This window comes from Lepus europaeus, chromosome 17 (assembly GCF_033115175.1).
Source record: "Lepus europaeus isolate LE1 chromosome 17, mLepTim1.pri, whole genome shotgun sequence".
Lineage (NCBI taxonomy): Eukaryota > Metazoa > Chordata > Mammalia > Lagomorpha > Leporidae > Lepus > Lepus europaeus.
Window position 1 is genome coordinate 41,115,375 of NC_084843.1, and position 14,297 is coordinate 41,129,671.

The 14,297-nt window shown below is 41.6% G+C and overlaps 1 protein-coding gene across 2 annotated transcripts in view; it reads right to left on the reverse strand.

The window, feature by feature from the left end:
• Positions 1–3,195: 3,195 nt before the first annotated feature.
• PAPSS2 (3'-phosphoadenosine 5'-phosphosulfate synthase 2) overlaps positions 3,196–14,297 on the reverse strand; it is an 82,150-nt gene continuing 71,048 nt past the window's right edge. For both annotated transcript variants that reach the window (XM_062215022.1, XM_062215021.1), the window contains 4 exons: positions 8,323–8,458; positions 6,732–7,000; positions 5,558–5,787; positions 3,196–4,990 (listed from right to left, as the gene is read on the reverse strand). In XM_062215022.1, coding sequence (XP_062071006.1) covers positions 4,849–4,990; positions 5,558–5,787; positions 6,732–7,000; positions 8,323–8,458 — 777 coding nt within the window. In that variant the 3' untranslated portion in view covers positions 3,196–4,848. The remainder of the gene's footprint in view (positions 4,991–5,557; positions 5,788–6,731; positions 7,001–8,322; positions 8,459–14,297) is intronic.

The window sequence follows — 14,297 nt, forward strand, 5'->3', positions numbered from 1 at the left end:
TGCGGTGCCGGCACACCGGGTTCTAGTCCCGGTTGGGGCGCCGGATTCTATCCCGGTTGCCCCTCTTCCAGGCCAGCTCTCTGCTATGGCCCGGGAGTGCAGTGGAGGATGGCCCAAGTGCTTGGGCCCTGCACCCCATGGGAGACCAGGAGAAGCACCTGGCTCCTGGCTTCGGATCAGCGAGATGTGCCGGCCGCAGCGGCCATTGGAGGGTGAACCAACGGCAAAAAGGAAGACCTTTCTGTCTCTCTCACTATCCACTCTGCCTGTCCAAAATAAAACAAAATAAATAAATAAATAAATAAATAGAGTGACTAAGATACACAGAATGGGGATGGCTATATCATCCAGTAAAACAAAGTCCTTAGCAAACCTGTGAGGGAGGTGTGGGTCATCTATGGCCTGGCCATAGTCATAGATAGAAAGGATACAAAGTTAGAATTCTTTTGGAAGCAACCAATTCTAGGCAACTTAAGCAATAAAGCATTTACTTGAAGGAAAGAGGAGTTAATGTGATCAAAGGGAGGCTAAAGAATCAAACTTAGGATAGACACTGTGGAAGCTTCAGGAAGTTTTTTTTTTGTTTGTTTGTTTTTTTTAAGAGAAACTTCAATAATCTTGTTTCTATTCCTCCACTAGATTAAATATGCTGTTTAAATTGCTCTTTCACGAATGCCCAAATCCAATTAAAACCCACAACTGGGAGTCCTGACACTTTGAGAGAAGGACTCTCCAGGAATTCCTTTGGCTTATTTAAGAGCAAGTGTTTGGATTTACCAATTCAGCAAGACTAACTGCAAAAGGAGGTAATCATTCAAAGGAAATTGTACTGTGGGGAAAGGAAGTGGACAAACAAAAATGACAAATGTCTAGTTGGTCACAGGAAGCTGTAGAGAACAGTAGTGATTTTTGTTTATTTCCCGGGAGTGCCAGGCCTTTCCCTTGATAGGTGAAGGGCTGGTCATTCCTCTTCCTGCCAGAGTCTGTACTGGGTTTGTGTCATTAATTAAATGGAATTGCCTGGGTTTAGCCAAACCCCTGCCCACCCCTACACTAGCCTTTTGATCTTGGTATTTGAGCTGGAAAGGTTTAGGTCACAGGTTCAGATGTTTATGCTTCCACTTACTAAATTTTGACAGTTCTAGAATTCAGTCACTCAGCACAAAAGTTACAGTCCCTCATCCCCCATTTTCTTTGCAAAATCCAGGGAAGGGGGATCTTCTAGCCTAAAGCAGGTTGCTCTGGCAGATGGTATTTCCAGATTTCAGTCTATCTCAGCAGTACATCTTTGTCTGCATCTTGGCTAAATTCTCATCCTTGTAAACTATCTCCATCTAGGCCAGATCCAGGAGTCCACTTCCAGGAGAAAAAAACTGCCAAGGCTCTTTGCTTACCTTCAAAGGGTCTCATTCTTTCCAGAAGTCAGTTCCCAAAGATTTTCTTCCAAGCCTCATAGAAAAGTATTATTTTGTCTAGATTTTTCTTCTTTCAGACCCAAATGTCCAAACTCTAGCCACTGACCCATTGATTTTTAATAAGTTCAATAAAGCTACAGTATAAGCAAAAAAAAGTAGGCAGTCCTTTGGAGTGTATATTGTGAAATGCTTACATGTCTCTCATCATTTGGTAAATGTATACTATGTAAGTGTAAACTAAGAGTGGCCCAGTAATAATTAATATTCACCAAAGAACTAAATGTGTCCTATGTGAAGAATATTATTTACTCTGAATAACTGTATATTCAGCTCTTGGTATTTTGTGCATATTCATAGATAGTGGAAAACTGTATCATTTAAAAATCTCAAAGGCAGAAGCTTCACTATTGTTCATTGCAGACTTTTAGACAAGAATAGACTGATCTGGTGCCCACCTAATTCCTTGATTTCCTGCCTGTAGGGAAAGTTATGTTGAAGATCAGTGCTAGACTTAAAAGACACCTAATAGAAAAGAGGAAAGTGAGCAGAAAAGAATGAACTTATGATTCTCATGTAACTTAGATTTGTTTCTTCTGTGCAGGGGAGATGGGATGGAGGTGGCCTAATGAAAGTGTTGATGTATTAAGGTCTGCCAAGTGTGCCTGTCCAGGATCTTTTTCTCCCCACCCTAAATACTTTGACGTGCTCGCTCAGCACCACCTACATATTCATGTATTTATACACAGTGTATTTACATGGCCTGTCTTACTTTCTCCTACTTAGTACTAGGAGTCACCAAGTAAGATCTAGAGAAGTAAGATACAAAAGGTAGCTTTGAGTTGTTCTTTGGCCAGTTTTATTGTTGGAAGAATTGGTAGCAGAAAGCTATGTGAAGCCTTCAAGGCAGAAGTGAATCAGGAACTCAAGGAGGGAAAAAAAGCTGCCAGGCCTAACAGTATATGTGGAAACGTATCATTTCTTTCTGCATACAAAAGTACCAGCTGCTGAGGTTAATGGAGGTGTTAAGATGATAAGAAGGCTGGCGCCATGGCTCAACAGGCTAATCCTCCGCCTAGCAGCGCTGGCGCACTGGGTTCTAGTCCTGGTCGGGGCGCCGGATTCTGTCCCGGTTGCCCCTCTTCCAGGCCAGCTCTCTGCTATGGCCCGGGAGTGCAGTGGAGGATGGCCCAAGTGCTTGGGCCCTGCACCCCATGGGAGACCAGGAGAAGTACCTGGCTCCTGCCTTCGGATCAGCACGGTGTGCCGGCTGCAGTGTGCCGGTCGCGGCGCCCATTGGAGGGTGAACCAACAGCAAAAGGAAGACCTTTCTCTCTGTCTGTCTCTCTCACTATCCACTCTGCCTGTCAAAAAAAAAAAAAGATAAGAAAAAATTTCAGCTGCTTCCAGCTCTGCTGATGAAACTCCTTGGAGACACCGTCCAAGAACAAGATCTATTCCTTGGAGAGAAAGGGAGGCGTTGCATGATAGTTTGATCTCTTGAAATGGAGGTGGGAAGGATGTCCAGTCCTGCAAGGAATTCTGCTGAGGTCCCTGAGCAACCCAGTCACCTATGAAAATAACACTGTCGGTGCTTGCCTGAGACCATGTGTCCTTGACATCTAGAGAGCAATTTGGAAACACAAACAAGGGCAAACGGTTTTTTAACTATGGCCTTAGAGTTGCTACTACTATCTGTCTCTGATTGTATAAAACCACAAGGCCCTCAGCAATCGTGTGGGCAATCCCACCCAGTTTAGGGACATGAGACTCAGCCTTTGTTTTGAGAAATTTATTAAAATAAGAACAAGCATAGGTTGTACATAGAAACAGACATTTGCATTAAGTGTGGTAACAGAGCAGCAGAGCAGTTTTAAATAGATTTTTTAAAAAATCACAAAATACATTTGGTTAAGGCACTACAAGCTGTCTCATGTTTCAATAAATATGCTGTCTTTTAAAAAGGCAGTAATGAGTACCTATGAGTTAATTGAATATAGGTACTATACTACTAAAGACAAACTGCTGTGGCCATTGAAAGTAATTCTCAAAAGAAGATTTTTCATCTAAGAATAGCTTAAAAACACACTGAGTATATGAAAAAAAAAAATCACAGTTTTCTCTTTCCTGTTTAGGTCTCTTCCAGAGAGATCTATGTATAAAAGGTGCTGTGTTTTCATAATGCCTAGCCAGCAATGAATTATAGTACAAAAGATTGCCTCTCAGGAAATAAAGCCATCAGAGGGTATCTCAAACAGCTTGTGTCTTTGGAGAAATGTAAAGATTTTTTTTTTCCCCATTGCAATAAACTTAGGGGAGTTTAGAACATTCTGGACTTTTTGATACCCAAGAAGGCTGCTTTGGACACATCCTCTGTTCAAAAAGCTTTGTGAAGCACCTGAGGGGAAATCAGACTTGGCTCCTATATCGTCCAGGGTAGACAGACAACCAGACTGGGAGTCAGGTGGGCTGGGTGCTCATTTAGCACCACCAGTACCTGCTAATAATGCCAACCTTGCATTGTATTACAGTGTTCAGCTGTGTTCCTCTGTAAAATGAAAGGTTTGTGTTCAACATTTACTGCTGTCTCTCCAGTTCTAGCACCTTGCTAGTTTGGTAGTGTGAATTATTTTTGGTTTATTGCTGATGCTGTACAGTCAGACAGGCCCAGCCTGTCTTGTAGAACACAGTGACCACAGCAAAGATGAAAAATAACCTTCCACAACATTACCAAGACTATATGACCCTTGTGTGCAAATCCTTCCATGGTAACACGCCACACTATTAAAAGTCACCATTTAACTGGAGTTGTTATTCGTAAGTCACTGTGATTAAATTCACATTATCACAAGTTTGGTTTCTCTGGTCAGGTCTCCAACACAGATAATGGGCAGTAAGGCTGTATACAGGCATGAGGTAAAATATAAACAAGATACCCACGTGAGCCTCATCTCATTTAGGGTAAGTAATGTTTTTTTTTTTTTTTTTTTTTTTGCAGGGAGGTGGGGGGTATCAGTTGTAGAGAAGCTGCCCATTTATTGCTGACATTCAGACAGTGCAGGTTTGCACTTAAGCTGGAAAAAAATATGCTTAACTTTTTGGCAAGTAAATGACACATGATCAAAAGTTTGTTTTTTTGTTTGTTTGTTTTGTTTTAAGCAATCTGGGCCCTACTTGCTCAGTGCAGTAGAGAATACAGTTAGTTCCATTCTGAAATGTATTAACAATATTGCTTTCACCGGCTAAGATTCAGTCTTCAGTTTGTCTTTAACATATATTTTTGAGTTGTCTTTATAGACACGATTTTTACCTCATAAAATATAAACTTTAAAATCAGTCACACTGAGAAGCACCTGTATACAAAGCATCTAATCACAAAAATAGAAAAGGTAATCAAAAAGGCACTTCAGAAAGAAACTCTGGAGCCAAAGAGCACTCAGTTGTTCTTCTCCAGGGACCTGTAGTAATCTGTCAGGACTTTCCACGCTTTGGGGGCCATGAAGCCATCTGGGGGATTTTCTCCTTCCCTGGCAAGCTTTCTCATACGAGTTCCTGAGATGAAGTCAAACTCGTTGTGCCTGTCACAGGGTAGCAACAGAGAATTCAGTGTACATGAATAACTTCTGCTTTAAAGGTTCCTAGAATAGTTTATGGGTTATTAGACATTTTTTTCTTTTCTAAGATGCAGCATCTTCAAACATGGGCAATTCTCTAAATCTTCAGGAATTTGCAGGAAATAATGGTGGCTACCTACTTTCTTTACTGTGTACCTACTCTGTTCATGGAGAGTCTTGAGGCCAGAGACTCAGAATTCTATTTCTCAGCCTACTTCTGAGACTCCCAGTACAGGGATTGAATGCACTGAAAAGGTGTGCTGAATTCCTTTTTCTACAGTTCTTCGTCACTTAATGTGCCAGGCACTTGGTGCATGCTCAAGCTTGCATGTTGAAAGAGAAGTATTTTTAGACTACCTGATTTGTGCAAAAGACTTTAAGGTTATAAACTGTGTAAGAGTATGTTTTGACATTGAAGGGATTCTCATTCCAGTTGGTGGCATGTGGAAGTGCTTTGGATTTTTCTAGATTTTTGCCTCATCATTCTAGTTGTGCAGACATTGGTTCTAGAATCTTCCTCCGAAAACATACCTTGCTGGATCATAGAAGTCCATGGCTTTTTTGGCTTTGTTGTAGGCAGCCACTCGGAATGGAATGATTTCCACAGAGGTGAGGCCAGGGGCCATGCTTAACACCTTGCCCCCATGAGTGGGTTCATACAGGTCTCTCTTGGTCTCAGGGTGGGGCATTCCTGCCGGGTCCCTGCCCACAATGTAGAAATTGGCCCCTGCAATCATCCTGGACCTGCAGTGCCACTGGACCTAGGAAACATCACATAAAGGACAAGCTTTATTCTGCTTTGAAAGTAATTCAGTGGTGGGTATCTGGTAAGAGTAACAAGAAAGTCAGTGAGGTTCTAAGGCTCCTTGCTCACTTCTTCAGGCTTGCTAATGTTGGATAGGCCAGGAGCTTTCAAAGATACAAATCCTCCCTCATAGAGCTCCAGGTTCTATTCTTCATCCCTTCTCCAGACAGACTAGCAGCTCGGGAACACTCAGATCTTATTATTCTACAGAATAGTGTGAATTTTTTCCCTTATTCAGATAAAAGAAATTACAAACTGCAAATAGGACTATCTGACCATGAATAACGAGCAAATTGCCAGTCATGTTTAGACACTGATTCCAGTTCATCACAACATTTGCTTTTTAAAATTCAGACAGAAATAGAATGGATGGAGAGGAGAGTTTTTGCTCTGATGGAAGAAAATTAATTCATTAAAATCCATGTGTGGCATTCCACAGGGTTGAGACCCTTTGAATTCATCACTACTTCTACTAGACTCACTCAAATCCACTACATGGTGGTACAGGGGCATGAAGGAAATCTCTGATAAGCTCATTATATTATGATGAAAGGGTGAAATTTATCTGTTTAAGGCATCCTATCCCTTCTGAAGTAGCTCACGGAGCATGGTGAATCAGAGTAACTGGGACTAATGAAATGGAATGTTAGGGTAGTGGTCCGGCTAAGCATCATTATCTACCTCATTCACACACCAAATGCAATATTCTTAAAAGCAGTGGGTAGAGGTTTGATCTGATGTTTCAAGCATTTTTACAAATACTAAATGCTAACAGCATTAAGCTGGATAAAGAACAGCATCTAGAAGATCCTAGAATCTGCTCATGAGGAAGAAAGGAACCCAGAGATTCATTTACAATTTCCTGTAAAGTCCTACAGCCCAGCTCCGGGGGTTTCTTACCTCTGTGGGACCAGCATACAACATGGGAGATGGAAAGATGGCAACAATGGTTGACTTGGGATCCAGAACCCCTTCCTCAAGCACAGCTGAGTGCTGCTTCATCCGCCAGTCCAGTGGCACATCATCATCCTTGGTCCAGCCACCCAGAGGATGCAACAGGAGCACGGGGTGCTTGTAGCCTCTCTCCAGGAGCCGACGGCGAGTGTCCTGCATCAACAGAGCATGCCCATTGTGGACAGGATTGCGCAACTGGAATGCAAACACAGCATCTGGGAAACAAAAGCAGGAAAGCCAAGGTCAAAGAAATTCTGGGTACTTGTCCATAAGAAGGTACAGCTATGTTTAATGTTTCATACAGTCGTTAAATCTAGTTGTTTTTGATAATCAGCTGGAAAATGAACTTGAGTTTTTATGGGTCTTAGTCCAAGAGCACTAACCAATATCAGATTGCTCAGAAAGGGAAAAGATGCAAAGACAGTAGAGCATGAACTTGACTCGGGAATGCAAACATTTGTTGGTGAAGCCTTTTCTGCAAACCAAGGCTCAGGCAGGGCTATCATCAGTCTTCTTGTACCCTGCTCCTGTCTCACTTCCTCAGGGGGATGAGTAATCATGTTTCTTGTGATCTATGCAAAGGAAAACAATCTACAGATATAAAAAGCATTTAACTTTAAAGAAATCTTCAAAATTATTCCACTTAATGATAGACTCACAAGAACCTTAGTTTTTTTTCTGGTTATGAAACATCATTGATATATATTCATTATGGGAAATTTCGGAAATACTGAGAAATAGACCAAAATAGACTATAAAAAAGAATACTGAGAATCCTATCATTACTTTTTCTCTTTTTAAAAATGTATAGAGTGAAAATCTTACCTTCCTTCAACTCCCAAGAAGTGTATGTGTTGCCTGAGACTTTGGTGCTTCTATACACAGAAGCAGGTTAGAATTTTAAAACCTATTATCGGGAGCCGACGCTTTGGCATAGTAGGTTAAGCCTCTGCCTATGGCACCAGCATCCCATAGGGCACTGGCTCAAGTCCTGGTTGCTCTACTTTCAATCCAGCTCCCTGCTGATGGCTTGGGAAAGCGGTGGAAGATGGTCCAAGTGCTTGGACCCCTGTACCCACCCAAAGACTTGAAAGAAGCTCCTGGTCTCTGGCTTTGGATCAGCCCAGTTCTGGCCATTACAGCCATTTGAGGAGTGAATCAGTGGATGGAAGACCTTCCTCTCTGACTCTCCCTCTTTCTGTAACTCTGCCTCTCAAATAAATAAATATTTTTTTAAAAAATTAGTTACATTTTATCTGTTTTCCAAAATGTGATTATGCTATACATACTGTTCTTCAGTTTGCTTTTTTGCTTGATACGCTTGTAGATACCTTTCTGTGTTGGTGTGTTTTTAACTGTGGCATATGAATGTGGTACAACTTAAAAAAAAAAAAAAAACACTGTTTCTGTATTGGATCAGCATGAAGATATTTTCAGGTTTTTTTTTTTAGACTGTAAAAATGCTGATTTCTGATGTCTTCTTTCACCAGAGGGTGGTGAGGAGTATTAACAAATGAACCAGAGCCAGCCTACATACCAGCATTCATCTCTTTACATTTCTGTTTGAGCTCCAGAGGCGTCAGACGGTATTGGTCCAGCCCATCATTCCACCGTATTCTCTCCAGTACCTGAAGGTCCCCACCAACCAGCCAATCCCCACTTTCCATCACCATCTAGAAAGAACATCATTGAAGTTGTCAATGATTCACAGTGATTTCTGTTTTTATATGAATCCTTCCTCTGAACCAACCATGAGTAACAGCATTTCTGGTTCAATATTTCTTGAACTCTTTGGTCTCTTCACCTCTTTATGCTCTTAAAAGTTATTGAAAACACTGCCCTTCCAAGAAAGTTTGTTCATGTGGGTGTTATATATTATTTTATATTAGAAATTAAAACAAACTACTAATTCAGTTAAAATTAACATTGATAAACCTATTATATATTAAAATGTGTAACTTTTAGTAAAAAAAAAAAGCTATTCCCATCCCCCCTACACCCAAAAATAGGAGGTATGGCATTAATTTACACATTTGCAAATCCTTTAATGTCTGACTTAATAGAAGAGAGCTAGAGTCTCAGATCTGCATTTAACCTGAGTAATATGTTGTTTGGGCTCAAGTATGTAAAGAAAGTCCAACTAGAAGTAGGAAGTTGGAAAAGGACTTGAATAAAAAATTAATTTTAGTTTTTAATGTCACTACTAGTCTCATCAGAACATTTTCTAGATATTGGGAAACAACCAACCAAGCTCAGTAGTGATTTAAAATTTTCCAGAATTTCTTTGCTTTAAACCTCAAAGTTTATCATTGACAACTACTACTCTCAGCTATTTTCCTTGAAATGATAGCTTCACTTCATTTGTTTTGAAAAATGTCTGCCAAAGACCCAAATCGAAATAAACAGTTTGTAACTCATTCTTTCAAGGAAAAATGGTATCTTGTGGGGGGAAAAAGGTAACTAGTTTTGCTCAGCTCAGATGATCATTCAAGTACTTTCCTTTGAGACAACTATTAGCCTTGACATGCAGCAGAAGTACTTTAATACACATTTCTCCTTTTGTAGCAGTATTAAAAAGACATAGGCTTATTAAAAATACAAGGGTCAAGACGTAATAGTCATTTTTACAGCTCCATGAAGAACATTCTTAAGTAAAACCAGCATTGTTTTTACTGCAGGTGCATGGTGATAAAGAGGAATGACTACAAGTGCAGTTGGTCACTGTCTCAAGTTCAAGGTGCCAGCAGTTTATTCTCCACTGCTTTTGGACCAGCAGTGCAAATGTCAACAAAATGAAAGGCAAATAATGACTTAGTGTCATGAACATAGTTTTGAGCTTAGAGATTTTCTGGAGAGGGTTGTGGAGACTCTGAGGGTTTTGTGATTGAAAACCACTGCTAGCACATTCCTAGTACAGTCTGGTGTGTCTTAGACTGTTTTCAATAATCCAAAATGGAGGGCCTGGAAGGAAAATCAGACAAGCTCTCTACCAGTTGGTTACTATCAAGCACAATTTCTTGAGAATTTCCATAAAGATGAACCTTCATTTACAACCTATTTAAAAACAAAAATAAATTTCCAAAGAGCAGGAAAATGCAGCCAAATGCACACCAGGACTTAAACGCAGACTAAAACCTCATTTTATCAAATGCTGTTCAACAAGGGCGCAAGCACCACTCTAAAGGAAAGGACAGATTATTCAACAAATGGAGTGGAGAAAATTGGAACCTACGTGCACAAAAGGGGGCTGGGTCGGAAGCAGAGCCAGGTCTTGAACTGGTGCACATATGGGATGCCAGCATCACAGGCGGAGGCTTAATCTGCTACACCACAACACTGGTCTCAGATGTTTAACTTTTAAATATGGTATATAGGGGCAGGCGTTTAGCCTAGCAATTAAGACAGTGGTTAGGGTACCCACATCCAGTACCCACATGGCAGTACCTGGGTTCAACTCCTGGCTTCAGCTCCTGACTCCAGCTTCCTGCTATTGCAGACACTAGGAGGCAGAGTTGATGACTCAAATAATTGGGTCCCTGCCACTCATGACACACCTGGTTTGGTCCTCCAATCCTGGCTTAAGCCCAGCCCAGCCTCAGTCATTGCAGGCATTTGGGTAGTGAACCAACAGGTGGGAACCTCTCTGACTCTCAAATTTTAAAATATGTGTGAAAAATAAATACTATATGTGGATCTTCCATTTATATTCTTGCACTAAACCCCGTAAAAGTTAGGGGTAGACCTGGTGTGAAGAATGTCAAAATAACAAAGACAAAACAAACAAACAAACATGACAACCTTTGTTTAGTCTGTAAATTTAACTGTCCCATCTGAATTTGAAGCATATAGTCTCTCCGAGTCACTGAGAAAAATGCTACAGGAAGTCTTATTCTTCAGTTAATTATGTAACTAGTGACCACCTTTCCCCTCATCAGGCCCCCTAACTGCCTTAGCAGAGAAGAGGGAAACCAGGGCAAGAACCTCTTGATTTAAATACCCAGTAAGAAGACACAAAGGAGATAATGACAAAGATCTGTTTGACATTTCCTGTTAGGGTCAGAAAGTGGGGTTTACAATGAATGGTCTGCATTCCAGAGTGGGTTAGAGCAGTTGTTTTTGATGGAGGGCCATTTGCCTCTCCTAGTGATACTTTGATTGTCACAACTGGAGTGGCAGAAGGTATGCAGTTTGCATCTAGTGTGCAGGGGCCAGGGAAGCTACTAAATAGCCTCCATTGCCAAGACAACCCCCACAACATAGAATTATTCAGTCCCAAATGTCAGTGGCACTGAGGTTGATACCCTGAGGTGCAAGGGGTTGGTTGTGTTTTTATGACACCATTCCTAAACTATGTACTCAGTAAAATCATTAAACAAGAATATTTTCAAACACCCGTACCTACACTTGTTTTCCTCATCGCTTCGAGTCAGATGACACAGTGCTTTGATGAGGACCCCAAATCCTTGCGGGGTGTGTGTGTGTGTGTGCAGTAACTCATTCTGAACGCTAGAGGTCCACCTAGTACTGTATTGCTCTAGCTAATGGTGAGGGCAGAATTGAACCAACTTTGTTCACTATTCAACCTAAAAATGTATCTGAAGAGCAATGCTGAAACTATGCAGGTCTCTCTCAGGTGGTCCAACTATCCCTGGAACTTTCCAGCTATCAGGAAGGGAGGTGCAGTGGTTCTGCTTGATTATCCAGGGCTTAGTGACTTACTAGTCCCCACCTCCTTCCAAAAGCAGAAGAGGGGCCACAGCTAGGAGATTTGCAGAAATGGATACACCAAGAAAAATGAGGAATATCTTAGGGAATCCAGTGAATTATTGAAAGAGGAATTGAGTCAAAGACAACAGGAATGTAAGATGGAGGAGAAGATGAGCGCAGACGCTAGTATGAAAACTGGGCTGTGGTGAACTGGCTTAAAGAGAGCAAGGAGAGAGGGACTCAGACTGTCTGGAGAAGGCGAGGGAATGTATAAACTCGAACGAGAGCTGCAGCAGAGGGTGAGATGGTACAAAGGTCAGGATGAAGAAAGAAGGGAAAGACCAGAAAAAGGTCGGCTGAAGTGTAAATGGCTTTATCAGGAAGGTAAGGTGATTACGAAAAGGTTCAGAGAAGATAATGGAGAAGAAGAAAAAGTAATGTGATACAAAGGAAGAGTATGTATTCATTTCTGCTGCATCTATCATAGTCATGGGATCTAAAACTATAAGGAACCTGGAGCTCAAGTGGATTTACTCTCCTTATTTTCACATCAGAGAAGACAGTTTTACAGAGGACAAGTGGCAGAGTTCAAGTACACACAGCAGTCTTTCTGAAGCTGAGTCACCTGTGACAGAGCCACCTGTCACAGATGTGGTCAGGAACCCAGTCATGCTTATGGATCATAGTGGTCAGGGCTGACTTCTTGGAGGAGGAGTGGAGGAAATGTGCTGAGGAGCCAGGGCTAGAAGGAATGATGTCTGGTTGAACGAGCAGCTGCAAAAGTAAGTGAACAATTTAATCAAGGCTCCACAATGACCAGAGGACAGAATATATAGGATGGTGGAGGAGGTAAGAGGCTATAAGACAGGTCATATTTTTGCAAAGGAGTTCCCAAATAAAAGCTAAAGAGTTCTTTTAGCCAAACAAGGGAGAAAGGCTGAAAGGGGGAGTAAAGCAAGAAACGGAAGAGATGAAATGTCCTGGCCCAGATGAAACAGAGGAGGAGTAAACCTAGGAAGCAAAATTGTCAAGAATTGGTGACCAGAAGACAAGAGTACAAGAAAATAATGTTGATGGTATTCTATGTTATGTCCAATAGGCCCCCATTTGGATGGTGGAGCTGTCACTGAAATAGGGCCCCAGGAGAGGTAGAGTCTAAGGTGCTCACAGGATGCACCCAGATGAAGCCATATAGGAAATAGCACCAAATAATGATTTGGTACAGTGGTTCTCAGCCTTCTCAGAACAACAGAATCAGCAGAAACTTCAGAACCACCAGTGATCAAGCCTGATCCCTCCCCAGCTGAGTTAGAATCTGAGGGTGGCATGCAGTCCCGGGTGGTTGTCATAGCTTCCCAGATGATTCCCTGGATCTATATGACCATATATATGGTCTTCACTGCTGAGACAAGGATATAAGACGTCTTATTCCTGTCCTTCATTGGGAAGTCACAGTTTACTTTCTTGATTTCTACATCCGTAAGTGGGAGTGATGTGTCTGAGTTTCTTGACAAGAGCATTAATGAGAAATAATTACTGTTAGGATAAGATGGGAGAGCCATGGATGGAGGGCAACAGGGCTCCTCCAAGCATGTTGTTTTACAAGTGTCACCTGCTCCTCAAGATTTCAGCTGTGATTCTGTCACATGATTCCATATTTAGTGACTCAAAGGAGAGCCCCTGGGGGGAAGAATTAGAAGAGACTTCAGTGAGGACCTGTAGAGTACAGGCAGACCACAGGCTTGGTGACTGAACATTTTCCACAAACATCATTTCCAGAGCCACAAGGAAAGATAAGGCAGTCTATGATTATTTTTGAAAGCGATTACTTTTGGACAGTCTTGTGTTCTAAAAACTTCTGTTAAAGCATTCCTGTGAATTTCAGGGTACTCCTTTCGCCCCCAAACAAACCCACAATGAGTTCTTTTCCCAATAAAACTCACATATGGTATGTCTGGTAAATACACTGTCAACAATCCAAGCATACTGTATGTGGGATGAGTAGCTTTCTCCCCCTGGTTATCCATGGCCCATTTCTCACCATTAGCTCACAAAATACATTTACAGAAGCCCTCTAATGACCAAATGGGACAGTCACAATATTGTCAAAGCAACAAGTCACGCCAGCACTCTCCCTGGCTCCTAGGAAACTCTGAGCTCCAACTGCTGACATACATTGCAAAACAAGGTGAAAAGAAGCAATCATTTAAGAGCACTGTCAGCTTTCATTGTTTAGTGCTCGTCATATCTACGTGGATGGTAGACCCAAAGTGTAAAAATATCTGAGTTGGTATAATGAAAGACTGCTATTCTTTAGGTCACTGAGTGAAGATAAGATCTCAAGGCCATAAGATTATGATCAGTAAAGAAATGACCAGAGACATAATTGAAGCCCAGACTACAATATTCTTCAAAGAGCTCACAGTCCATGGCCAGTAATTTCAAAAATGCTGTGTCAGCCTCTTTGAGTAAAACTGTTCAGTTGGCTTTGGTCTGGATGCATGTTAAAATTAAAGATGCTTATCCTCAGGGTGGATTGATGATGTGTCCAGTAAGTACAAAAGCTGCTTTGCTTGGCCACTGACCTCTTGTGTTCTGGTTAAGAAGGCCACTAGATGTGCCAGCAACAGGGGCTGTGAAAAGATCCTTCCTATTTGGAGTATTTCACAATTCAGGAGATGAGGGAACCCATAATTTTTTGTAGGGCCATGGGACTGGAAGAGACCTTAGAGTTATATTGAGTCTGGCCTTTCCTTGTGTAAATGAACAGAGGCCCAGAAAGACAATGTGCTTTGTCCAGTCGCA